We start from the raw sequence: 25,811 nt of genomic DNA on the forward strand, positions 1-25,811 counted from the left end.
GGGTATACATCTTATTTTAAACCAATTATTTTCACTTATAACTGGCACTATTGTTATGTGCCACTAATGTTTTGTTTCTGTTTTTATCTTGAGGCCACCTTGGACCTCCATACCTGCTTCGCTCCTGATCCCTGGCACCTGTGAGCTGGCTTCAAAAGCCACTGCTTGGCTCCTCCCACACTCTCTCACACTGCAGCCAGGATCAGCAGCAAGGCCGCAGCTCCTCTGAATCCTTTCTGGTCTTTTCCTTCATTTTTTGTAATAAATCACTGTTGAAACTTCACTTAATGTCTCCTATGTTGCCTCCCCTGAGCCAGAGTCGTGACACTATGAATTACATAATTACCTTTCTTTTCAGAAGTACACAATGTTTTAAGATGTATGAGGTTGAGGTACACTCAAGACAAAAGAACTTGTTGATTGTGTAAAATGACTATTCACACTATGATGATTAAATTAATTTACTCAATAATAATAAGGGAGACAAAATGGATTTAAAAACACTAGTTTTATTTATTGAAATCCCCACACAGCAAAGAAAGTGTAGCATTTCCAGGAATCGGAGCAAAAAACAAAACTCCACATCTTTACTGCACATACAGACACCCACCACATACAAACCACATCCAAATCCTCTGGAGAAAACACACAGGGACAAATATACTGTCAATTATTAAAAGTTCAGAATCAATGAGTTACAGAGAAAAAAAATACAAATTAAGTAGTGTTTAAATCTCACTCATTATCAGGAAAAGCTCATTTAAATCCACAAAGTAAAGTATAAACAAACTGCAGTGCAAGTTGTCTTTCCAGGCTTGTCTAAACATTTATTCTACAGCCTGTTCAATAATATTGCACCCACACATTTAATATACACACCTGCAGAGCCAAACAGTTGCTGACATGCTACAGATTTTTAAAGTGCTAGCTTGGAGTTAGATTTAGAGTCAGTCTGCTGAATTTTTGGTTCTAAATTCATGGCTAAAAGCAGGCTGGGATGATTTTTAATTTGAGATCAGTTGTGGTTATGATATTACATGCCTTTTGTCGGATTACTTTTAGTACATACAACTGCGCTGTGACCCCAAGTGTAACGAAAGAATAGAAGGAAACCAAACAGAAAATGAAACATTCAGCAGTTTGTTCTGTAAAAAACAGGAATACATTCTAAATGCATAGAGGTGCTTTAAAGATGTTGAAACAGTCAGTTTAAGATACACGTGAGTGAGCTTTGAGGATAGAAGTGTAAATTACCAACAAATGTGAGACAAACATGCAGACTGTCACAAAATCCAATAGCTCATTTTAAAGGAAGTTACTGCACAACTAGATGTACAAGCATGATTTTTAAAATGTTTTTTTTTTGACCGTAGAAAAACCCACGTGTCCTTAACTCCTTTAGCAAAACATTGAAGTGATTAGCAAAACCAACACCACAAAAAAAGAGGAACAAAAGGTTGTTAGTACCGTTTGGAAAAACCCTGACAAAAGGCAGCTGAACAGGGTTACAAGTTTACAGTAATTTTTTTACCAATAGTGACACACGCTTTATAAGTTTACAAGCAAACACCAACTGTTAACAGAAACGTTTGTACTGAATTTCACTGAAAAATCTTATCCTCTAGATTCATGTGTACTGTACATGGGACTTGAACCAACCATTTGGAGAGATCAGCTTATCTGACAGCAAAGAGAAGGCAGAGATGTTAAACTTAGTTTTTACAGATAAAAAACTGCAACTCAAACAAAAGTTGTTTCTGCAAGGGAAGGTACAGTGGTTAAGGTTTTCCAGGCCTGACGGATAGAGGTAGGTAGGTAGCATCAGCCCAATCACAGGGCCAGAAACCTGAGAAAACACACACACCTACAACCCTAACCCTCCAGAAATCAAACAATACATGGATGTACAAACAAACCCAGGTGCAGGCACATTTACAGTATATGTCTGTTAGAAAATAAATGTGGTTGCCTACCATCAGCCTAAATAATGTGCTCTCTCAGCCTTGAGTATTTGATCTGCTTTGATCAAATCCAGCCAATCACTGACATGTCTATCTGACAGCCTGATCACCTCTGACATGCTGTTATGCTACACTTCATGTGTCTGCACTGTGAGTAAACAGTGTTTTGGATAGTAAAAAAGCAGAGCCATGTGTTTTGTGATAGCACTTTTGAAAGGAACCTGAATAAGTGTGTGTTACTTGTTGTCCAACTGTGTTTGTACAGGCAGCTTGGCCAAAGAGATGAGTTTTGCACTTGAGTAAGCACCAGAACCAACATGCTTGGCTGTAGTAAGTGACTCCACAACCATCAAATTGTTGACGGTAAGTACACGGTGTTGTGGTACGCAGCTGGTTAGATGATGTTAAAAAGTCACATTCAGTGCTGTGCAAACAGTGAGAGGCTTTAGAAATCAGTAACATCTCATGGATTTATGATTATGAGAGTAAAGGGTGAAAGAATGAGGATGTGAAAGACATCTATGTGCTGATTCTGTCTCAACATTTAAAAGTGAAAAAAGTGTACTGGGCTGTGACCAAAATGTGATTAATTATATCATGTGCGAGGCCTTTTTTTATCACATTGTGCAAAAACAGCTAAAACAACTGTGAGAAGGAGGAAAAGTAGTGCTTATTGTGATAAAGTCAAGATTAAATAAGTAACACGTCATGATGAAGATCATATAGTTGCAACTTGAGCGCCAGTGTTTGTGATTATACTTGAACTACACTAAAAACTCACATACAGTATTTATGCTGATAAATATTTCATAATGCTTGTGCAATGACACTAACATCTGCCTGCTAGAGCAAACTAAGTGAGCCATCTCCTAAAAAAAAGGCACAGAGGCGCTAGCTCCGCAGTAGCTACAAGGCTCTCAGGTCCACCAAGATTACACGTTAACCTATGTTGCTACGTTCAGACAGTTACAGAAAAGAGTTGAGAAAAAACAAATATATCACCTTATTTATGCACACCAAATTATTTTTAAACATATACCTGGCAAAAGAGGAAGTGTCAATGTAAGCTCCAAGGCATTTCATGTTAAAAGAATTAAGATTATGAGTCACTGCAAGCTAACTTTGCAGCCAATTCCACTACATAGACAGCTGGTACTTAAAAGCAGGTCGATACAATTCACAGATACAGAGACTTTGGTAGGTAGAGAAGACTTTTCACATACCACAGACTGTCTGCTTTGTGTACAGACACCAATATTTAGTGTCTTGCTCTTGTGTGTAGATTGTACCTTAAACATGCCAACTCAAGATCCCATTTTCACAATAAGAACCAAAGACCCTGATCGCAGCTGTCTCTTCTGACCTCAAGAGGAACAGGTCAGACTCTCCACCAACACCCTGTCAGTAAAATTAGCTCATGCTCAACCACTGAACATGCCAAAGACTAAAAGCTTTCTCATCCTTAGTCCCTCCTCAGAACGTCAGCCTCTTAGCCATGATGAAGTCCTCCAGCTGCACCTTGCCGCTGCCCATGAGGCCAAAAGCTGGAAACATTGTTCCCGAACACTCTACCTGCCTCTCATAAAGGCACCTCATGGTGTCAGCGTCATAAAAATACACACGGCATGCGTCGTAATCGAGGCATACACCCAAGCGCTGTGGCATGGGGAGCACACGATTGCCAGGGTCGCTTGACGCTGCGTTTGCTGAGGAAACAGAAGAGGATGAAGAGGCCTTGGGGATGAAGAGTTTGCCCATGCCAAGGGTGAGGAGGGTGAAGGGCTGGGAAAGCTCGTAGCAAGCGTCCTCGCTGCCACTGTCATGCCCACTGTCATGGTCATATCTGGGAAAATAAAAAAAGAGAAACAAAGTGAGGTATGATAAATTGTGCTACAAAAGAAAACCTGAAACAAGGCTGAAAACTGAGGCAGTGTGATTAATATTCATACCCCGTGTCAGAGAAATTTCTTTAGGCCTTAGGTATAAGGGCCAAGATAAATGATGACTTGAATTTTACAACATCATTGCAAAGAAAGGTCCATAAAAATGTTCATAATACAATTTGGGAAAAGGCTGATCAAAAAGTAAACTTTTCAATGTCTCATTGCATTTGACTTCTGTGTCTTTGTAGGATTAACACAAGGAATGACATTTAGATTGTTATTTTCATTGGACCAGTGATGTTCTAGCCACTTTTTTAGGTAATCTAAGATATTTCTTTAATGTAAGTTTTCCTCTTGCATGCAGACTTCTTCAAAAAAATAAATCAATAAATAAATTCTCAGTGCTCCATTAAGTACAGCAGCTAAATGCTGCCTGAGTTAATAACCCTGAATACATTATATAATTAATATCACAGAATTAAGATTTTTTTGTGTATATGTTGTGTTGCTTTACATGTTTCCACATGAGCTGATCCAGTGAGAAAGGCGGGCTTTGTCTGAGAGTAAGCTCTTTAGGAGTTTAGACTGGCTCTCTTACATCACAGGATTAAATACAACTCAAACACGCTTAGCGCTGTTTCACAGTTGTTGTTTCCAAGTGCAGAAGTTAGGTATGTAGAAAATGAAGATGAATGGAATTTCTGCATCATGCTTTCCAGTTGGCCATGTGTCTACTGACTGCGACTGGATTGGAGATAAGAGTGGTGTGCTGCATTAACGTGTGGCAGGACTCACCTCGGGCTGCTGGTATCTCTGGGATTGTGAAACCATTCAATCAGCTTTGAGTCAGAGGCCACTCCAACTTTAACCATGTAGGAGTACGGCTCCACCTTGAAGGCCCAGTAGTGTCTGTAAAACAACCAAAACAGCCATTATCAGGACTTAAAGTCATGATGACTTATCAATGTCTTTTATTTGTGACATGAAATGTTGTTCCCTTTTTAAATTATTAGATTTTATTAATTAAATATAAAGTTTGAAATACTTCAAACGCCATCTGGATAAGATACTATCACCATCACAACTATCTGAGTTTAATCAATTTTAATCAGGTTCAGCTTTTAGTGGCCGATGCTTATGCAGCTCGTATATATGGGGTATGTCTTTCAACAAGCTTCACTTCATACTTGATATTGATTCAGCAAAAGTTAAGCTTCTGGGAGTTTCAAGGAATTATCTTACCTTCCCTGAGTGATGCCTGTGTCCCCAATGATGTAGTCCAGTCCAATGTAGCTGCCCGTCTGCACTCGATCTGCAGCGAGGAGGAAAGCCATGCCTGCTACGTTCTCTACAGTGTCCCGTCTCTTGTTTAGGATGAGGCGCTCTGTACTGAAACCACACTTGTCACTGAACAGGAACCCAAAAGCTGTATTTAAAGAGACGGAGAGAGAATGTGACAGTGAAAAATTGTCAGAATGTGGGCACAAAAACCACTTGGGTTTGTTCTTTTGAGAGTGTGAAACATATCTGTGGCTGATTTCCTATGGCTGGTTTGGAGCTTGGTAATAGACAACAGCAGACACATGGGGGTGCCATAGCACAATCTTAAAGAGCTTCTCAAATCCCAACTTGCTGTGATCGTAACACTGAGATGAATAACATCCCTAAGCAAGTCCGCATTACTCACATGCAGCTGCCTCTCCTTCATCCGGATACATTTAAACACATTCTATGAATAGTTTATGGGCCAAAGGCCATGATTACCATAATCCAGGAGACATATAGGCTGATAATTATGTCTGTTCACTCAACCATCTCATGAAATCTGAGATGCTGAGTGGGGAAGACCAGTTCATTTGCATGTGTCTGGGGAAGCCTTTGCAACAACTAGGCCATGATAATGATAATAGTATAAGCCTGCCTAAAGGCTGAGCAGACAACAATGCTGCAGTTTTATCTGATGTTATGTAGTTTGAATGCAGCTTTAAAGGCAGACTACACTGGATGATTTTCAGTAAAATTAAGTGCATGTTCAAAAAGTTAAGTGGCGACTTTTTTTTTTCTCATTCTTGGCACAGAAATGTTGTATCTTCCAATAATGAAGTTTGGACCAAACTACATCCACACTGCAACACAACATGTTAGAAAGTGTGAATTGTTACTGTCATTTAATTAATTATAAAATGAAAATTGGGTCAGACATAATTGAAGCAGCATGAAGTTGGTCCCTAAGCATCTTCATATTAATTTCACATCCAATTAAGAAGTAGAACAAGATATTTATAGTGTTTCAGGGGCATGTTAATATGGAAAAACAGCACAAGGGACAGAAAACCGTCACAAACCAGTGTTTTCTCTGTGTTGACTGATATAAACGCATAAATGTGATCAAGCAAATATCCTACGGCTCACGTTATAATTTCATATTGATCCTCATGTGTAGCACAGGGTATGTGGACGTGTATGATTATATGTTTTGTTCTCTGCCTTTCACCCTGGCCGGAAATTTCCCCTCATTACCAACACACAGTGAATCCGTCCGCTCAGTCTTACACGAATCAGAGAGCACAGGAATGTGGAAGCTCCAATCACAACACAAACGATGAGGCTTGTGCATGACAAAGATACCAGATTAAGAAGTGATGTTTCATTTACGCACAAAGGCAAATACCCAGCTCTGGGAAAGAAAGGAACGTGTCAAATTCAAGTGATAGAGAACTACCTCACACTTTCAAATACTACAGTCTGTACAATCTTTTCTATGAGTCAAAGAGAGACAATCGTAAGTGCCAAGTAGAACACAAATCAAAGAGATACAGTCCCTCACCGAGAGCACAGAATTTGGATTGGAGTTCAGCAGATGGTTGGGAAAGATGATGGTTTTTAATGAATTCCACCTTGGCTCTGTCAGGCGAGCTTCAAATGCTAGCAACAGATGCACCTGCAGGTTCCTTTTCCAAGCTGTCGCACTGTTCAACACTCTCCACTCCCACACACTCAGACAAAGGCTATATTGGTTTCAGCCATCTGACACACATAAGCCATTACCATGGTGATGAACAAAAACACCATTGTACTTCGATACCTTAATTGAGCATGTAAGGGAGAATTCAAACTTTAAAAACAAAAGCATCTGTTATCTGATAATCTTTCTTAAATACACACAGAGCTCAGTGCAGGACACTTGGACGTGCTCTGAGAGGTAAAAGAGATAGAGAAGCTTAGCTGGTGCCTTGGCCAAAAAGAGGCCCAACCTCGGGCGTTGAATCTTGCAGGGTAGTTTAATCCTGTACATAAAAACAATTGAATTAGAGCTATGCTATTTTTGTTGCTCTGTTTAACTGAGCCTGAGGAAAAAAATGTGGTCAAACTTCGTGCCATGTCTCTTCACATCACTCTCAATTTCCTTGCAGGATCTCATCCTAACATTTCCATTAATTAATGTGTCTTTTTGCACTACTCACAATCTGCTAAAACATAGAGGAACAAAAAGTAGAAATAAGGAGTTTAAGAGTAGCATTTGTTCCACCTTAAAGCTCCTGACATCTCTGATGCTTACCAGGTGCAGGTGGAGTGTGGAAGGAGACTTCAGGGCTATAGGGGCTGAACATCGAGTTCCTGCAGCTTCGTACTCTGAAAGCATACCGGCTGTCGGGCTCCAGGTCACACACCACAGTGCTGCAACCATACACCCTGTCTGTGGACCTCCAGGCGCCGCCGTCCTCACCGTCCTCCTGCGATGGAGACTGGTTTGGACCCACAAGTCTGTAGAAGAAAGAGTGATGTTAAGAAATCAGGGTTTCTTAGCCTTTCAGGAAATCAATACTTTTTTATTTGCTTCAGTAGAAGTTCTCCTCCACCTTCGGTATTCCAGTGTGTGATGATCTGTCGGTATGTGGTCATCAGACAGCCTCCAGCAGATTGAAGCCTCGTTGTAGACTTTGCTGTTAGACAAGTCTATCAGAGGAGGGTCTGGAACTAGAAGGAGAAGAAAAAATAGCAAGAAAAGAAGTCAGTTAAAGCATTTGACGGGAGTTTGTAGTTTGCACTTGAAGTCTGTTTCATAACAAACAATATTATAAACATATTTATATAAGGCTAATTTTGTTGCCTATGAGTAGAGTCAACAATGACCAGTACCAAAGGAAACCTTTTTATTCATGAAAGGGTCTATAAATATTTTGCATCAGGTTTGAAAACATGTATTTATCATATCACATTGATGGTAATTTGCAAGATGTGACAGACCTCTCACATAAACAGGAAAAACTGAGACGAGGAAATCTATTGCTCTATGCTCATGTTAGTAACGTCCTGCTGCTCAATAACTCTGGTCTCCGCAAAAGCAGCAGGGTGAGTGTGGCAAAGATTAGATTTGTCAGGATCAGGACTATCCCCTCAGGACAATGGACAAGACTGTCTTGCATAATAGAGCCTGTTAAGAGGTTTTCACATGGACTCACTGCCAGGAAAAGCACTCTCTAAACTCCCCCACCACAACCAACACCACCACCACCACCACCTCTTTTCCTCTGGTCCATTTTCCCTTCCTCCATCTCTTTACCATGGCCTTTCCTGACCCCTTCACATCACTTATTACTTGTCCCACATCACTTTAACTTTATCAAATTTGATTTTCTTTTTGTCTCCTCCTGGTGGTTGCTATCATTTCCTGAAATGCTTTCAAAGCTGTCTCACTTTAACTTTTCATGAATCAGCAGCACTGTTTCATATTATACAGCAGCTGCTCTGAAAATTCTGTTCACACTTCCCTTCTTTTTGTCCCTGCATGAAGCTCATTTTTCTCCAGAAACAGAATCCCTTTACCAGAACCATGTAGGTCACCATCATCTCTTTCTCTCCCTCTTGTTCTCCTATTGATACTTGTCCTCAACCTTCCTTCATCTCGCTTAAACTTCTTTGTTTCTGTCTTTGCTTTTTGACATTCCCAGTTCTTCTAATTAAGATTGTCTTTTTCCTGAAGCCCTGCTACCCTAAAGACAGATTCCCCTTTGGCTGACTGGTGTCACCACTGCTGCAGAGCTTTCTAAGCCTCCAAAGTCACTTGGCTAATCCTCAGGTGCCAAAGTCCTTTTTTTTGCCAGGCACATGAGGTTTTTCAGGCCTGTGTCCTCTTATTGACCTGTGCACACTTATGTAGAGCTACATGACATGTGCTAAACAAAGACACACACAACAGGAAGAGTTTACAAGCTTGAACTTAATGTTTTGATACAAGAGTTGATGAAAAAAGTCCTAAAGGTAATGCTTTCAGTTAAAACTATAAAACCAGAAAATATATATGCCCATCACTTAAAAACACGTACATATGTTTCATGCGTTGCTAAGAGGAAAATCACATTCAACATTCTTGAGGACAAACCAACCAATGGGATTTTGTTTTCACCTGTTTCCAACAGATGGACCAACAGGCAAAACCAAACTGGGCAGTCAGCCATCCATCCCAGCAGGCAGCAGTCACCAGTTCAGCGACTCAGAAAGAAAGCACTATTGATCAAGTACAGTAAAGGCTGCAGCCAGACAGACAGCAGCAATGCCAAGCTGCACTGCAGGGAACTTCTTTGTCTCGTGTCTGTTTTAGATTCACCGCTCCCTCTTTTTGTTCTTTCACAAAACTCTGAGGAGTGGACAACTCAAATGAAACTTCGATTGGAAAAAGCCATTCCTCTTTAGTTTTTTCACTTTAAAATTTCCACAAAATGTAAGGCTGAAGAACATGACATGAGCATCAATGTATAAACTACAAGACAGTCCTTTTTGGGCTGTTGAGAAAAAGGGAAAGGGTTATTTTGTAGCAGGAAATTGCTGCTAAAAAAAGTGACTAACGGTGCACTCACTGACAAGCTATGAGCCTTTTAATGCTTTGCAAAATAACTGAAACAAAAAATCAAAACTTGACCAAAGTCAGACAGAATCAGCCTCCAGTTCTGTAAATAACGTGTTCTCAGTTTCCTGTATGATGGATCCACACTACAAAAGCACCACCCTAGGACAAGAGTGGTTCCTCCCCACTGCACGGTCTGCCAGGACTTAAATTAAATTACTGCAGCGTAAAAATGCCTCCACAGCTTCTTTGCTCTCTTAGAGCTAAGACCAAAAGCTCCACCAACTCCTACTGGACACTTACATTAAGGACACACATGGATATGATCGTCACCCAGGAAACATGCAGCACTGCACAAGTATGCAGCAATGATTCTTTAGGGTTATATTTTAGGGCAAAAACACATTTCCTCTGGTGCAAGAAAAATAATAAATCAGTCTGACAACATGATTAAAAAAAAAAGAACTTAAATATATCTATTCAGAGTAATGCTTCAGTTAGTGTTTTCATCCCCAAAAAAAGTTAAAAATTAATTTAGGGTTGGAAATAGTGATTTTTTCCCTTTAATGCACATTTAAAAGGTACGATTCTTGGTTTGAATTTAACCTTCTTGATTTATTTCTTCATGTGTAGAAGTGATTTCTCAACTTTTTAGCCTTAAAACAAACAGCTCAGTGTGTTTAATTCTTTTGCATCACATCAACAATCTTCCAGCATCATTTGGGGAACATAACTGTCTCTGCACTGTTTACATTTCACATTCTGGACTCTAATAATGTCACTTGTTTTCTCTCTTTGTCATATCCAAAATTGTGTCCTTGTATTGCTGCTCCAGCAACTTTTCAATATGTTCACACCTAGAGATTATCCTTTGCAAAGCCTGACTTTTCAGAGACATTTCACAGCAGGTTTGGGCTCGTAGCTTAAACCTATTATCGCTTGGTAAATATCCCGAGCTCTGAACAAACAAGTCTGTAACGCATGTTCTTTATCAAAACATCTTAACTTGATCACTCTATTTCATCAGCTTATGATTCACACAGTAGGTAGATCATAAATCAGAAAGAGCCAAAGCCTGAGACAGACCCTCAAACCTCATCAGCTAAAAGTCATGACTTTCAACCTGCAGCTTCATGTCACCCAAAAACACAAAGTACTACCAACTTGTCCAACGCTTAATTCTAGTGCAAAATAACGTTTTTCATTTCTTCTGTCTGAGAACACAGCTGCCACTTAAATCTGCCACTGACCAGATGATCATTCACAGTTCACTCCTTTGCCAGGGCAGCCCCAAACCTCAGGTATCAGTACACTGTCTGGTTGCCAAAGCTAAAAGAGCAGTCACAACTAAATGTCACCGTCAATGACAATGACTCGCTGACGAACAAAATGTTGACAAGTTAGAGCCCAGCCACACTAACGGCATTTGAAAGAAGCCGCAGCCAACGTCATGAGCCATCGCCCAGGCATACTGAGTCTGTCGCATCAAGTCCTATCATCATGCAGTGACAACATGAATATGAGCACGGTAGCACCACTGCCACACTCTTCTTTGGTTAATGCAATAATAATCAGGTAACTTACACTCCTGGTGGCACACCAGGCAGAACTATCCAGTTACAGTTTACTGCCATCATTTCTAGCCTTTTTACACAACACCCCAATCTGATGAAGACTAACAGTTTGCATTAAGTCTTGCAGCATGCAGCAGTTCAGCTGCTTCATGTTACAAGTTTAAGATTTTCACACTGACTGAACTTCTGATCCTGAGGGTGATTCTTATCACATACGTGTTAAATCTATTTTTGGGAATGTGCTTATGTATCCATAAAGTTATTACCTTCGCTCTCACATTTATTGATTCACTGCCTCCATGTCAGGCTACCTTTTTTTTTGAAGCTGCCTTTGAAGCAAACTTTAACAGTTGAAATTTTCCTTTAAAGCATCACAAATCTCTTTATATGCACTTTACGTTTGCTTTAACTCAATACTGCCTGAATTATTTTAACAGTTGAAATTCATTATTAATTTTTAAAAAATGGAGTGTTTTTGCATTCTTGGATGCTTAATTGAGTGGAACTTTGAAAATAGGACATGTATGTCTGAAACAGAGTGGGATTGTAATCAATTTAATTCAAAACTGAATTATAGATTACATAATTATCGAGCATATTCTCATTCTTGAGGCTGTTATTCACAGAATAAGCCTTTGTTACTCAGTAGACCAGAAACAAAGCTTCACAGTAAAATCCACTGAGGGTGTTTCCATGATTGTTTACCTAATTTAGGTTCTCAGAAGTGACCTCTGACCTCCTAGCACAACACAGTGTTCAGGGTTGTTCATGTGACGGACAAGTTATGACAAACTGTTTATTCTAACAACAATTAGCGTTTTTTACTGAGCCAATCTAAGAGGAGAGGACTGTGTCTTATTTTCTCATTAAAACAGGATTAAGTTTTCCGATGCAACATCTTTTTGTGTTTTTTTTCTAGAGGTATGAGATGTGGTCAATACTTTCTAACAGTATGATCAGTTCAAAAAAGGTGACGTGAAGTAATGGTTTGGATCGTTCAGAGTTGGGGGTGACCTCCATTAAACAAGATGGGGACATATTTGTTTGGAAGCTCTTGTATGTTGTAGTGATTTTAAAATAGAAGCAAACAGTAAAAAATATAAAACAACTGTTGCAGGAATTTTTTCAGTGAAACAGTAACTCCACTCACTGTGAACAATGTTAACAATAAGTGTTCCAGGCTATTAGCTGCTGTATTCACACATCAACTCACCCTGACTTCATGCGAACTTTGTGTTTCAGGGCTGCCAGGAAAATAATGTGTTAAATCAGGGTGAACAAATTTGGACTTTGAGTCAGCACATGCAGCCAACCAGGGGTGTGGTGGGAAATTTTTAGAAGTGCAGTGCATGTGTGTAGGGGTTATAATGTGTGCTGGCGTCAAATGCAAACAAAGCATATGAACAGGGATCCCAAAAAAAGATGACAGAGATTGCAACATTTTTGTGAACCATGAATCAAATTAATGTCATTTAGGTTAAAAATTAAATGGAAGAAAATTGTCTTTGGCTAAATTTCTCCCCCTTGCCCCGCTACAATAGCCAGTGTATCTGAGAACATATCAGAAAATGAGTTTTACCTCCACCAAAGCACATTTCTTTGAGCAGAGTTTCTTCTCTGGAGGTGTCAAGCACAAACTCGTCAAAGCAGGGGTCAGCTGAAGGGTGGAAAGTCCGCAGAGACTCTGTGGCCTTCTGGATCCTGAAAACATACCAGAAAGATACAACATGATTAAATCTTCACTAAAGAACACTTTCATCTGCTGGAATCAAATTACTTTGTTCACCAATGATAAGACTGCAGAAAGCCTTTTTCTCTTAATCATATCAGCTATGTTACACTTTTTACTTCAGTTTTGTACCCCAGGGCATTGTTTTTCATTGTTTAAAGGAGAATAAACGAAAAATCAGGTGCTGTTCAACAGGAGTAGAATGTAAAGACCACAGTATCATGCTCCTAAGAGTGAAAAGGTTTAGTGATTATCCAAAGCTTTTAATGAAGATCAATTAAAAGCTCCGAGCAGACGACACTCCAAGACGCTTCAGAGCTTCCACTGAACACTTTCCTAATCGCTCTTGAGATTAGTGGACTCTGCACGTGGCTTTGTGGGTTCCTGACACACTCCAGTCACAAAAACATGCGTGTGCAGCATCTCTTATATTCCTCCAGACTTTCTATTTTCTTCTGAACAACTGTTGAGTTGCAATAAAAGTTTTTTACACTTGAGCCATGAGCTATTATTACTAAAATAATTGAAAAACACTGGAAACTGATTTTACGTAATGACTCCTGATTATGTATTACACTTTTATTTCCTTAAATAATGTGTGGAAAATATAAACTATTCATGATACATTCACAGGAAAACAAGAGGCATTGCGGAGTGAAATATGTCTGAGAGCTGACTTCAATCTGTTGATCTTGTTAAACAATCAGCTTCTGTATTGTGATGGTGAGCATATATAAGCTGCCTGATCAGTTATTTCAAAGTTTACTACAGTTTGTAGTCAAGACTTCAGAAGTGAAATTTGCAGATGATGAATTCTTTTAGGCCCAGCTTACTTCATGTTTTTTCTACAACAGTAGAAAAAAGCTCAAGCCATCAAACCCATTCCTATATATTATTCCAATCCCCCCTGAGAAGTAGTGGCTTACTGACTAAATTAATGCCATTAGCTTTGGTTTTGCTTTGACTGGAAAATCTTTAAACCCCATCACATGAGGTTCAGCTAGGGGAGCTACTACAGATTATTTAGAAGTGCAAGAATTTAGTCCAAAAAGTCAGTGACAAAAACTCTGCTTATTATTTCAGAGCCCAAAAGACTACATTATTCAATTATCAGAAGAGTTAACTCATCTTCCCCTGAACTGATCTCTTATAGCTCTAACTTTGGCATGATTATCAATACTTGGCCTCATACCCACTCTGCTGCGATGTCTGATATTTTCTTGTTCACATTGTTCACTACAGCACTTTTGTCATCACATGAAGTGTACACATGCTGAGTATCTCCTCCTGAGCTCTACCTGGTGTGTAGCTGCTTTGCTGTCTGTACAAAGCAGGACTGATCCGTCTCTTTCAGCACCTCTTGAGCGTAGCCCACCAGACCACTGTTCTCCAGCATGCCCTGGTACTCCTCCACCTACGACATAGATTTAGAAAGTTATTTTTTAGACATTTCAAAGTAGATTTTAATCCAGACTGTAGCACTGTATCTAGACAAAGAAAGGATTGTTTCCTGGCATGTCAAGGAAACTATTTAAGTGCAGGTTATACTTTCTTTGAAGAGTGAGATGGTTAAACAAAGCTTTAATGTCTGTGAGGGGCACTCGACTCAAAGAAGACACTTCTGGTCTTTCATACCTGGGTCCTAAGCTGTCCAAGGCGTCGGTTTTTGGACTGTTCAATGGATCGCAACATCTCTGACTTCCTCTCCTGCAGCGTCTCAAAGAGACGCTCAAAGTGTTCATTGGCTCGACGCTCTGCTAGCTGCCCATTTTCCTGTGCAAGAATAGATCAGCTTGTCACGGCTTTATCCAAATTACACAAAAGAAACCTCAGTATATCATCAGCTGTGGGAAAGGTTTGGTCTGACAAAGAGGTGGTTAGAAACTTGCATCATACTTTAAGTACAGAGAGAACAATAAATGAAAAATAAAGTCTTTAAACAAGAAAGCAACCTCAAAACATTTGTCGTATACTCTCCTTTGACATGACAACAAAAGTGTAGGCAGATGCACATCAGAGCAAAAAAGAGGAACAAAGTCAGGGGCTGAAACACAGACGTATGCATGAGGCAAATCCTGTGTTTCCCTGTTTGTGTGGTTTGCATGCTGTTTGTTTAGGGACCTTCCTTATTCGCACACAGACAATGTGTGATTGTTCCTGAACTTCTCAGACTGGTTCAGACGTTTGCATTTTGTATTAAATACTTTACAGGAATTCTGCCATCACTGATCAATCAAATTCTTTCTGTACATAGAGATGTAATCTAAAATTTGGGCACAGAGTTAATATCAGGTACAATGGATGTTATCCTCAGAAAAGTTAATGCATCTTTTCAGTTTGAGTATTTACAAAAAAATAAAAAACAAAACATAATAGTAAACGATTAGCGAACTTAGCTTTATTGGCCATCAACTGTTTACTATGATGCTTAGTTGATGCACTACTATGTCTTTTAGGAGACCAAAACAGAACAAAAAGAGAGTACATAAAAAAGTTTTTGTTTTTGAAAAGCAAATGAAAGTCTGCAGAAGAAGCAGTACCCCTTTTGGAGCAGAGTGAAGAAGAAATGTGAAGTCACTGCAGGGTGAGTCAGCTCTCTTTCCCCCTCACCTCAGTCTGATTGATGAGTAGATCAAGCTCAGTAATCTGAGTCCTGACCTGGTCCTCTTTGCTGATGAGGTAATGGATACTCTTGGCCAGCTTCTCCTGATGAGAGAAAAGACCAGCAGTAGTCAGAGCAAGTTTCATACATCTTTTTAAACAAAGAATCAGATCCATACAGACTCAGCCCTGAGATATCACAGCTGTTAAAAGAAGCTTAAAGCATAAATAGCTTGTCTGAAACATTACCAGCTGAAAAACACTCATTTATTAATCAACGGTTTTCCTGTTGGGAAGTTTTAAAGCTGTCCTAACCACGGTGTTCATTCATGTAAACCATCACTTTTGCCTTTTTTTTCAAAACTGAATGCAGTGTTTACAATCAGATTTGCTTTCACGAGAGCCAAGTGGTCACTCAGAGTATTGCAGGGCTTTGACATGCATCAGCTGATGAAATAACAGTTAAACATTTAATTAGTTAAACTAGAACTTAGTTGTCACTGACCTTTTAAAGTCCTACCACAGAGTTAAAAGTTGTTCCAAGCAGTGGTTAGGAGTTTTGCAAACCACCAGGTGAGTAATAGACAACAAAGTCACACTTTTTGAAGCTGAGTGCAGAAACATGAAACACTAGCGTTCATTATATTTTCATGGCTTAAACATCACTCACTTGGCCTCTGTAAGCAGCCCTTTACTCTGTGCTCTGGGTGAAGACCACATGTTTTATCATGTGAACCCAGCTTAACTCTAAATACATAATAAACATCATTTAAAAATCTGCTATTTCAAGGAATATAACTAGGACTGGGTGGTCACAATCCCAAGCCTCAAGCTGCAACATGGATCACAGTATTTTTTTTGTTTTGTTTTGTTTTTTATTTTAATATTCCCAACTTCAGCTGAAACTCCAACATGTTTTCTGACTGATACAGGATATCAAACATTTAAGGACCAGATGCCTCAGTGAGACATTCAGTAGGTGCAGCATAACAAAACAACATTATTAGAGTATCACAATGATATGACACAGCATTACGTACAAAGCAGCTGAAACCTAATCTACTTCCTGACTGATGGAGGGTTGTGGGACTGTTCAGGAAATCTGATACATCCTTCAACAATTTGAGAGACACAATAAACAGAAAATCACATGGAGCAAATGGTCTGATTAAATATTAAAAAGCAGACCAGAGTTTCTGTCAACAGAGAAGCAGATTGAACTTCTCAGATTCTGCCATGACTTGCTAAAACCACCTTGCCTCCTCAGCCATGGGACTCATGCCAACGCGATCCAATTACTGTTCGACATGTTTGAATGAAATTCATTCTGTGAGAAGATTTGATTGGAGATCTTTGTGTTGCATTTACGGCAACCAAACATTTTTGAATATCTTTTTTTCCGAAGAGAAACCAAACAAACTCAATAATAAATCCTATGACTACAAGCAAACCTGATTAGTTTGAGTCTTATCAGCAAGCCTGGGTTTAAAATTTCCAAACAGAGGAGATTGATGTCTGAAGTCTAAGGCGGCCAGCACAAGTAAAAGGTGGGCATTAATATTACAGCAGGAGGGGAGGAACCATTAACCGGAGGGACAGCTCAACTCAAACCTGCTCTTGTGATTTCTTGTGGAACAGTTAACTCGATGCCAATTGCTCTTTTTCAAGTCTTCACAACAGTTTGTGTTCGATCCTTGTCATCGTAAGTGTATACTGCTGTGGACTTTACGTCACAAAGTGATGGTTACAGAGTCTGAATGTGTTACCTTCAGGATCTTATAGGCACTGCTCATAGATGTGACTTTGTGGTTGGCGTGGGATCCTCCCAGCTTACACAAGTGACACACGGGTCGCCTGCACACCTCGCAGTACATGTTCACCTTCTCCATTTCGTGCTCTGGGCACATCAGCACCTGAAATATTTTACAGAATATCACATAATTGAAACTTAACTTCAGCTGACAGAAACTGAAACAGGAAGATGACCCAAACTTTGAAAAAAAAAGGATCTAGACTGCTCTGCGTGAGACTTCCTGAAGTGTCTGAAAATAGAATTTAAGATCAGCATTTTCTATAGCACCAGGCTCCTCATTAAATCTGTTCAAACAGCACTTTTCTTTTACCTAATGACAAGTCCAGAGAGGCAAAACTGCAAATGATTTTAAGTCAAGAACAAATCCATACATAGTAATGATAACGTTTAACTCATGTGATGACTCTGAGGGTCAGAGTACAGGAACCAACAGATAAAAACAAACAGAAAACAATAGATAAAGCCTTTCCCTTCATGTAATCATACTTGCCTTGGGCCTAAAATTGGTGGTGGGACCGACATACTCATGCTGAGCTTTTGGTGTCCCCCATGGGTGGTGCAGCTTGAAACACTCGTTGCAGTAGCTGGCCTTACAGTCCATGCAGCTCTTGGTGGCCTCCTGCTGCTGGGGAGGCTTACAGATATTACACATGATAGCGACGGCCGCTCTGGCTGCCTGGCGGTAGCGCTCGACGATGCTCTCCAGGGTGAAGTTACGAAACAGCATGCTGATGCCGCGCTCACCGAGGTCAATGTCGTGCTGACAGCCGGGGCATGGGATGGCGGTGATCCGGGGGGTCACGGAGCCTCTGCGCCACCCTGGGGACGAGATGGAGCCTGGAACAGAGCGGAAAAGGACAAGTGAGAAAAGATTGGGGGTAACAGAAGCTCAGAACCTTTGGGTCACCCAGTTTCCAGTCTTGTCTGAGGCCCTATTTTGACATGTGAACAACAAGTCCTTTATCCACAAGATGACAGTGAAGGGATAGTTTCCAAGAGCCCAAAAGGGGCTTTGAAAATGTGACCCCCATTTGTGTTTAACAGACTCTGGGCGGAGATTCACAAAAGCCGTATTACATCATCTATAGGACTTGCCAAGTGTGATGTTGAGGCAAAAATGCCTTTGATAACACACATGAAAATATCAAGCTGTAACAAATAGGGCCTCAGTATGCCTCCCTTTGTGCTTTATTTCCATTATGACCAAAACTCCATGAAAACATGGAAGTATGGAGTTAGGAATCTGAACAGGCAGTTATTGAGCGCTTGTCATACGGGAAATAAGTCCAAGAAGAGAGACTTTACAAGACAACTGGGAAAGATTCAAGAGTGATGAAATGCAGGGTAGTCATGGGGAGGATGGCATCCTTTGAAGCTTGTAGAAAATACAGTCTGCATGAGAAACTGCACTGCAAGTCAGTCAACATTTACCAAAGGGGGGAGACTATTTAAGTGCTCACAATGATCTGGACAAAAGTAAATCATTCTATCTTATAAAATGAGTAATCAGACAATAAAAAATGACAAACCAGAGCATTTACAAAACATGCACTTAAAGAATGCCCTGCACTTAAAAATCTCATAACATGTCCAGGTCAGTGCATCAACACTTTTTTCACAACAACAAACTCCTCTTAAAGCTCCATCCCCTTTAAGAGTCTCTCACAACAACATTGTGCTTGTTACTGCTGTAGCAGCGTGGTAACAATGCAGAAACACAGTAACACTGGGTGCTCACACAAGGTCACATCACAAACACGAGCACAACAGATATAAAACATTCAAATAAAGCCAGCAAACTAAGGTCAACACAAGGCAAAGTAAATGACAGAGAAGTTGCTTCACGTTTTTGGGGGACAGGGGAAGCGAGGAGTGCTGGATTTATCTCAGTATGAAAGCCAGAATTTCCACTTCGTTTCCGAGGACCTGGAAATTAAATCAAACACTCCTCAGGTAAGCGAGAACACAAGAACACTGTTTGAATACCACACTTTTGCAAAAGAAAAGGATCAGCTGAGGGGACAGCAGAAGCGGGAAAGCAAACATAGAAACTGTGTGTTATGTGTCGCTAGCTGTGTCCATGCCATGTGATGGGAAGATGTGAGCAGAACTGAAGGCTGTGACAGTGCGTGGACAGTTAAACACAGGGCTGTGTTGTCTAAGTGAGACAACACACAGCTCTAGAATCGGTTTCCCCACTCTTCTTACCTGAATTCAGGACAAACTGAACTGAATTACACTGTTATCATGATATGATGAGAAACATGGTCTGAGGATGGCGATGGAAGCGACATGGGCTTGTTAATACAAAGTAAGTCATTACATGAAAAGTTCATGTATGTGCATTTCTTAGGAAGATGTAAAGTGACTGAGGTCTTCTGCTCCAGACAGCAGGTGAGGGTCAGCGAAAAACAAACAGGACAAGCCTGTACTAGAGTTTGTGTGTTGGTTTGTGGATCTGCAGAGGGAGGCAGCAGATTTGAGTGTCAAAACTAGCAAATCATTCAAGATGAAAGAACAGGCTGGTTTTACTTGTCCACCATGTACGGATGAGGTTTAATAGAGGACTTGAGGTGGGATTTTTGTATTTCTTTTAGTCTATACTGTAAATGTGGTTGAGTATACTTTTGTCCAACATTTAAAAAAGCATTTTATCAAAATAATTAAAATATCCTTACTTTTAGAAAGGAAAAACATTCATTGACTTCATAAAAATTTCTTAAAGCTGAAAACAAGCTCTTCAAAAAAGGTTTGAATCAACCATTTCTAAAGTCATCACATCAAAGTTTAGCATTTGTTATTTAAAGATTTTTCTTTCCAAAGAAAGACATCTTCTTTCAGAACAGAGGAGATTTGTTTCTGAAAAGCTTCAACTGTGCGTGTTGGGTTATTGCACCGATTGCCAACAAACCAGAATTCACTTTTGTTTTCCTTGGCCAGCTTTCTGACACTTCTCAGTTTAAAGTGCCCAAAATGATTAGAGTGAGGCTGAAACAGGTCTGTGCTCTTATAAACTGTTTTTCAAACACCAATGATTGTTGAGTGAGGCCTAATCAGCACAGCCTGAAGGTATGCAGATATCAGTCATTTCAAGCCTGTTAAGAATCTTAGCAAGCCCAAACAGATTGTATGTTTTCCTGCTGTGTGTGTGTGTGTGTGTGTGTGTGTGTGTGTGTGTGTGTGTGTGTGTGTGTGTGTGTGTGTGTGTGTGTTTTCCTGCTAAAAAACAGAGGTGTACAGTTCTTTCTCACTAAATAGGGTTTACCTGCCACCATGTTTAATGGAATGAATGTTAAGCTTTGCTAGCAAACGTAAACACAGACATACCTTTTCTGCTTTGGAAAACACGTTCACCCCATTTTGAACTACTTTTACTTTTAAGATGGCACATTACTACCTCCTCATCACATTTTCTTCATGCCGCTCCTTATTTAATCGTCCTACTTGCATGCTGACTCATCATTGCTGGAAGGTTTTCCTTGCCTTCTCTTATTCCCCTTCCTTACTGACAAAATTAAATACCGCAGTTGTCACCTGAAGCATTTTACATCATCTTTAAATACCTGGTTGATCTGGTTGTTACCATCAGATTACTTAAAGGCTCAAGGGGCATTTTTAAGAGGCAAATAGCTTTTAATTTAATCTACTGTAACAAACCATTAAGTGTCTCATAAAAATAATGAGCTTTACAACTCTGAAAGTAGATATTAGAGTGACTCCAGCTGGAATATTTTCTTTGTGCCTGTCCAGTGTTGTGAGTCTGTATGGTTGTGTTGACAGGGCTACAGTAGATTAAGTAGAGAGAAGGTAGAACCAAACTAGGGTTTTATGGGGTTCTAGTAACACTGTACTCACTACTACAGCTACTCAAAACACGGAGCCCACGTCTACCTCGACTTCCAAACGACCTTCGCACTGTGGCTGCAAGCAATGAACAGAGAAGTGAAGTGAGACCAACAGGAATGAAACAATACATAACGTGAAGTGATGTTATTGTTTTAAAAACATCATGACATTTGATAACTGGAGAAAAGAAGCCAACTTAAGAAAATGTGAGGGAAAAATTGTCATATAAAGAAAATCTGGTTATGCAGTTCATAGTGAAATACAAAACACACTGTTCAAAATATACATATAAACATCAACAGTTATTGAAGTACAATTAACTCTTGACACATGCACGGGCTATTGAAGCATAATGTCATGCGATCTTTCAGGCTTTGGCTGTTTTAGAAAATTGCATTTTTGCAACATAAATGAAATAATGAGAAGAAGAAACCTGTACATCATATGAAGCAAGGCCACAGAGACAGTTAGCTTAGCTCACTTAGCAAAGTAACAGAGTAAGACATGTACAGCTAATTTACTACAAGTTTTTTAACACCGGGTTGTTTCCCAGTCAAACACTAAAAAAGCTGCTGGAGTCATACTTCCCAGCACACTCAGAAAGCTAGCATTAGCATTACTTACAAGCTAGCTGCAGGTGATATCTATCAGTGATTATTTCAATCAGCAAAAGTCTACATAAAGAAAGGGACACCTTCTTTTCTACCTTCATCTTTTACTAAGAGAACAAGTACTTATGTGGCATTCAACGCAAAAATTTCTTCAAAGGGAGATGAGATGTAAACACTTTATGCTAAGCCTAGCTATCTCACCTCTGGCAGTAGCTTCATATGTAGCGTACAGACATAAAAGCAGAATTATTTTTGTTTGTTTTTATACATAAGAGTATTTTTTTTATAATAAGAGTATGCTTCTTCAGAGGAAATTGCACCATTTTTAAAGTGCACTGTTCAAGAGTTAGCTGTCAAACATAAATGCACCATGCTCTGTTCGAGCCCAAGTAAGTGAAAGAAAGATGAGGTTGAGAAACAATGCTGATGAAGTTTAAGTATCCGCCTCCCTCTGTCCAAGCACAGAAAGGCTTGGACAAGCTGCACACTGATAAATATAGCCTTAAGTCTTTTCTTTCTCTCCCTTCCACTAATCCCTCATTCATTCCTTACAGGCAGGTTGCGTCACCATGGCCACAAATGATCTGATCTCGCAGAGCTGGACCCGGTCAGCAATGAGTCTTTGTTGATCTGTAAGGGCTGATATTTCCTCAACTTACGTCATACTTTCTTAAATAATCATCAGATAACAACAACTTGTGTTTATCACCACATAGATTAAAGACACTGAGTGAATTTAGGAGGGCCAAAAGTGAAAGCTAACTTTTTGCAAGACCAACATGAGAGAGAGAGAGGCCAGAATCAGCTCAAATTAGTTCAGTTTTGAAATATTTAAACACGGGCCATCGCAATCAGACTGCATAAAGAGGTGAAAGAGCTGTCTTTGTACAGAATCTTTGGGCATACATCAGATTTGCCTGTTTAAGAGCAGGATTTGATTATTGCCTGCGTAAACAGATGCAGGCCTGCCAGTGAAGAATGAACTCATTCAGGTTGAAGGAGGGGGGGACTCTGAATGAGGGACGCAGTGTTCGGGAGCCCAGTCTCAGTGGTTTTGAACCATGAATGGCTGAATAGCTCCCAAAAAAAGCTGTTCACCTCACTGTACTCTTGGGATCTGTTTAGCTCCTCCTGTTTTAGATTCTCAGTGTCAGTCAGGGCCCCACTGGTGCCTTGGTTAAATGTAAACTAGGTGACACAAATGTTTCTCAGTATCATGCTACCTGGTCATTGTGTACAAAAAGGTGATTAAATCAGTCTGATAAATCCACTTGTGCGTCCTAAAGCCTTACTAAGGATGGACCACGGACAGGTTTTGCAGTATATTTACACAGCATACAAGAAATCACTAAATGACAAACTAATGACTTACATAACCCCTACTAATGGATGAAAATTTTGGCTTGAGAGCTACTGCCAATTACACAACATCAAGCTGTATCTATTCTAAAGAGCTGTTTTACAGCTTAATACAATTCGTTTATTCTTCGGCTCCTCCAGCGTCCTTTGTGCATTAATCCCCATTAACACATACTTAAATGTCAAGTGTTTGGGATTTGCATTCTGACTGTTTTTGTTGCACTTTATTTTCTCCCTTTTCCAATATCTTGATTCTACTCAGCATAAATGTTGAGCTTTTGCACTCTGTACAAAATGTTTTATTATTTTGCACTTTAGTTTTAAGTGTTTACATATTCAAAATGATTTCACTGTAGTTTACAGATTAAATTTGTCGTTGTGTCACCATGGGCTGGAGTGTAGCCACTCCATTCTTTCTGTATTAACTAAAGTGAACATCATCAATAAACTTGAGTATTTTCTTCATACGGCCTTTTTCATTTTGAGCTCGCCCTGGAAACGTGAGAAACTTCGAATCATTACAAAAATCAGACAACTCTTAAATCGTGAACAGGATCTGACAGGAGTACAAATGAGAGTGCTTTCTTCTAGAAATGGCCTGCAGCCCAGAGCTCTCAGAGGGCAGAAAGGCAGCCTTATGTCCCACCGTGCTGTTTCATGGCTTAGACATTGACCTGCTCAAGCTTGGCTGCAGCCGTGCCATGTGGTTAGAAAAGAACAAATGTTGTGACAAGTTAACTTAGCTCCCTGAAACTTCTACCCCTCCTCCACCACATTTTTTCCTTCCTCTGGCTCAGCTTGGCTTTAGAGTTTACAGACGCTTACAGATGTGCTTTTCTTCACTCATGAGCATAGCATACACCTATACCATTTACCTGATTAAAGATAGTGAAAATTACAGCTACTCTTCTCAGTTCCTGAATATTCTCCAATGAAAACACAAGCCTTTTGATGATTGAAGGGAATGTTTGATGGCCCTGGGCACTAGGAGGCAGACGGTGAAGACAATTAGGGCTTGAGAGAGCTTGTCAACATTTCTTTTCTCTCAGCAGACAAAAAAATACCACTTGTCAGGCTTCTTTCCTGTTTTAAGAGGTCTGTAAAGGCAGACAGGATTAGAAGAAGACGTGCTGACTGACAATGTAATGGCTGAGCAGTAAAATTATAAAATCGTTTTAATATTTGTTCTGTGTTTATCTAGGACAAGAAAAGGAGGAGGGCGGTGTCTGCACCACATTTAAAATCAGACGGCAGGACAATGCTTGGCCCATTTTTTCCATAGTTTCCATTGGCTTTATCTGCTTTTAACCTTTCATTTGCATCGGCTAAAGGTCTGGTTAGGATTTCAGGAAATCATCTTTACAATGGAGCAACCTTTTAGGAAATTGAATAGTTTCTTTCTGTAACCACTTAAAAAAGCTTTTTATCCTTTCTTTGTTGTGAGTCCCAGACTAAAGCCATTGAAACCTGTTGAATGCTGACAGAATGATGACAGCAGAGCTAAAAAGTGAAGGTAGGGAATTAAAAGAAAGGCGATAGCAGGGAGGAAGCATTTTAGATACAGATCTCATTTTATCTTCCTTGGAAGCACAAATGGCCTCAGATGCATTTGATAGTTTCCTGTGCATTGATTGTTTGAGCATTAGCCTCCATCAGCTCACATAAGAAATCACTGCATCACGCTGACCAACAAAGAACAAGCACTGCTCCACTAATGTCTCAAGAACACGGCTGTGAAGCGCTCCAAACCTCGGAAAAGGTGGGATTCATCTCTTTTCACATATCAGTGCATGATTCCTGTGAACGCTTTCAAGTAAAATCTGCATTTCTTACCCTGAGACCCACCTGATCTCACAAGCCTGTCTAGCCTCTCCATAGAGGGAGAGGGCACCCTGGACTTGGGGCTTCCAGGCAGGGAGCACTCAGAGCCAGCATCGAAAGAGTCCTCATGGTTTAGCATGAGCAGCTCCCTGACACACTTATGGCAGACGCTGTGCTGGCAGGGCAGGATCAACGGGTGAGTGAAGAGCTCCTTACAGATTGGGCAGATCAGCTCCCTCTCAATGTTCTTGATCGGGACCTGGAGTTGGAGACAGAATAATGGACACTTCTGTTTAACTGTACTTCTACATTTAGGGTTTTTGCAACATCTCGTCTGGTTTAAACACTCAGCACAGAACAGACAAAAGAGGGTGAACACAGAGACAGAAATAGCATCACACATGAGTCTGAAATAAGCACAGCAACTTGAGTGTTTGGCGGATACAGCTCTCTTTGATTTCTGGAAGAATAACCTATTATTAGGACATTTAATATGCAGCTGAGGTAGGTCTATTGTCTGCACTTAAAGCTGTGAAAACAACAGTCTGTTGTTTCCTTCGGGTTACACATACTGCTTTGATGGCCAAACACAGCCAGTTTTGATCCAATATCTTTATTTTCATCACACAAATCAAAACACTGGGTTACTGCCAGCAGCTAAGGAACAGGAAATGTATCAACAGTGCTTTTACATATATTATTTAAGGACTTTAAAAAATATATATTCATCTACTATGACCAAGCAATGTTTAGAAGGGGAAAATAACT

At 40.0% G+C, this 25,811-nt stretch overlaps 1 protein-coding gene across 5 annotated transcripts in view; it reads right to left on the minus strand.

Moving 5' to 3' along the window:
* Positions 1-1,154: 1,154 nt before the first annotated feature.
* The window catches only part of trim36 (tripartite motif containing 36), a 30,177-nt gene continuing 5,520 nt past the window's right edge, over positions 1,155-25,811 (minus strand). For 2 of the 5 annotated variants that reach the window (XM_074669561.1, XM_074669563.1), the window contains exons 2-13: positions 25,056-25,302; positions 17,897-18,243; positions 17,360-17,506; positions 15,603-15,698; positions 14,628-14,765; positions 14,291-14,406; positions 12,843-12,964; positions 7,705-7,822; positions 7,404-7,609; positions 5,087-5,270; positions 4,640-4,753; positions 1,155-3,804 (exon numbers count right to left, since the gene is read on the minus strand). In XM_074669561.1, coding sequence (XP_074525662.1) covers positions 3,435-3,804; positions 4,640-4,753; positions 5,087-5,270; positions 7,404-7,609; positions 7,705-7,822; positions 12,843-12,964; positions 14,291-14,406; positions 14,628-14,765; positions 15,603-15,698; positions 17,360-17,506; positions 17,897-18,243; positions 25,056-25,302 — 2,205 coding nt within the window. In that variant the 3' untranslated portion in view covers positions 1,155-3,434. Of the gene's footprint in view, positions 3,805-4,639; positions 4,754-5,086; positions 5,271-7,403; positions 7,610-7,704; positions 7,823-12,842; positions 12,965-14,290; positions 14,407-14,627; positions 14,766-15,602; positions 15,699-17,359; positions 17,507-17,896; positions 18,244-19,251; positions 19,333-21,261; positions 21,422-25,055; positions 25,303-25,811 lie in introns of those variants that run through there. The other 3 variants (XM_074669565.1, XM_074669564.1, XM_074669562.1) reach the window with 3 other exon arrangements.

The sequence above is a fragment of the Halichoeres trimaculatus genome, unplaced genomic scaffold, assembly GCF_033239565.1.
Source record: "Halichoeres trimaculatus isolate MK-OKI-2021-1 unplaced genomic scaffold, fHalTri1.1 fHalTri1_scaffold_5, whole genome shotgun sequence".
NCBI classification, from domain to species: Eukaryota; Metazoa; Chordata; class Actinopteri; order Labriformes; family Labridae; genus Halichoeres; species Halichoeres trimaculatus.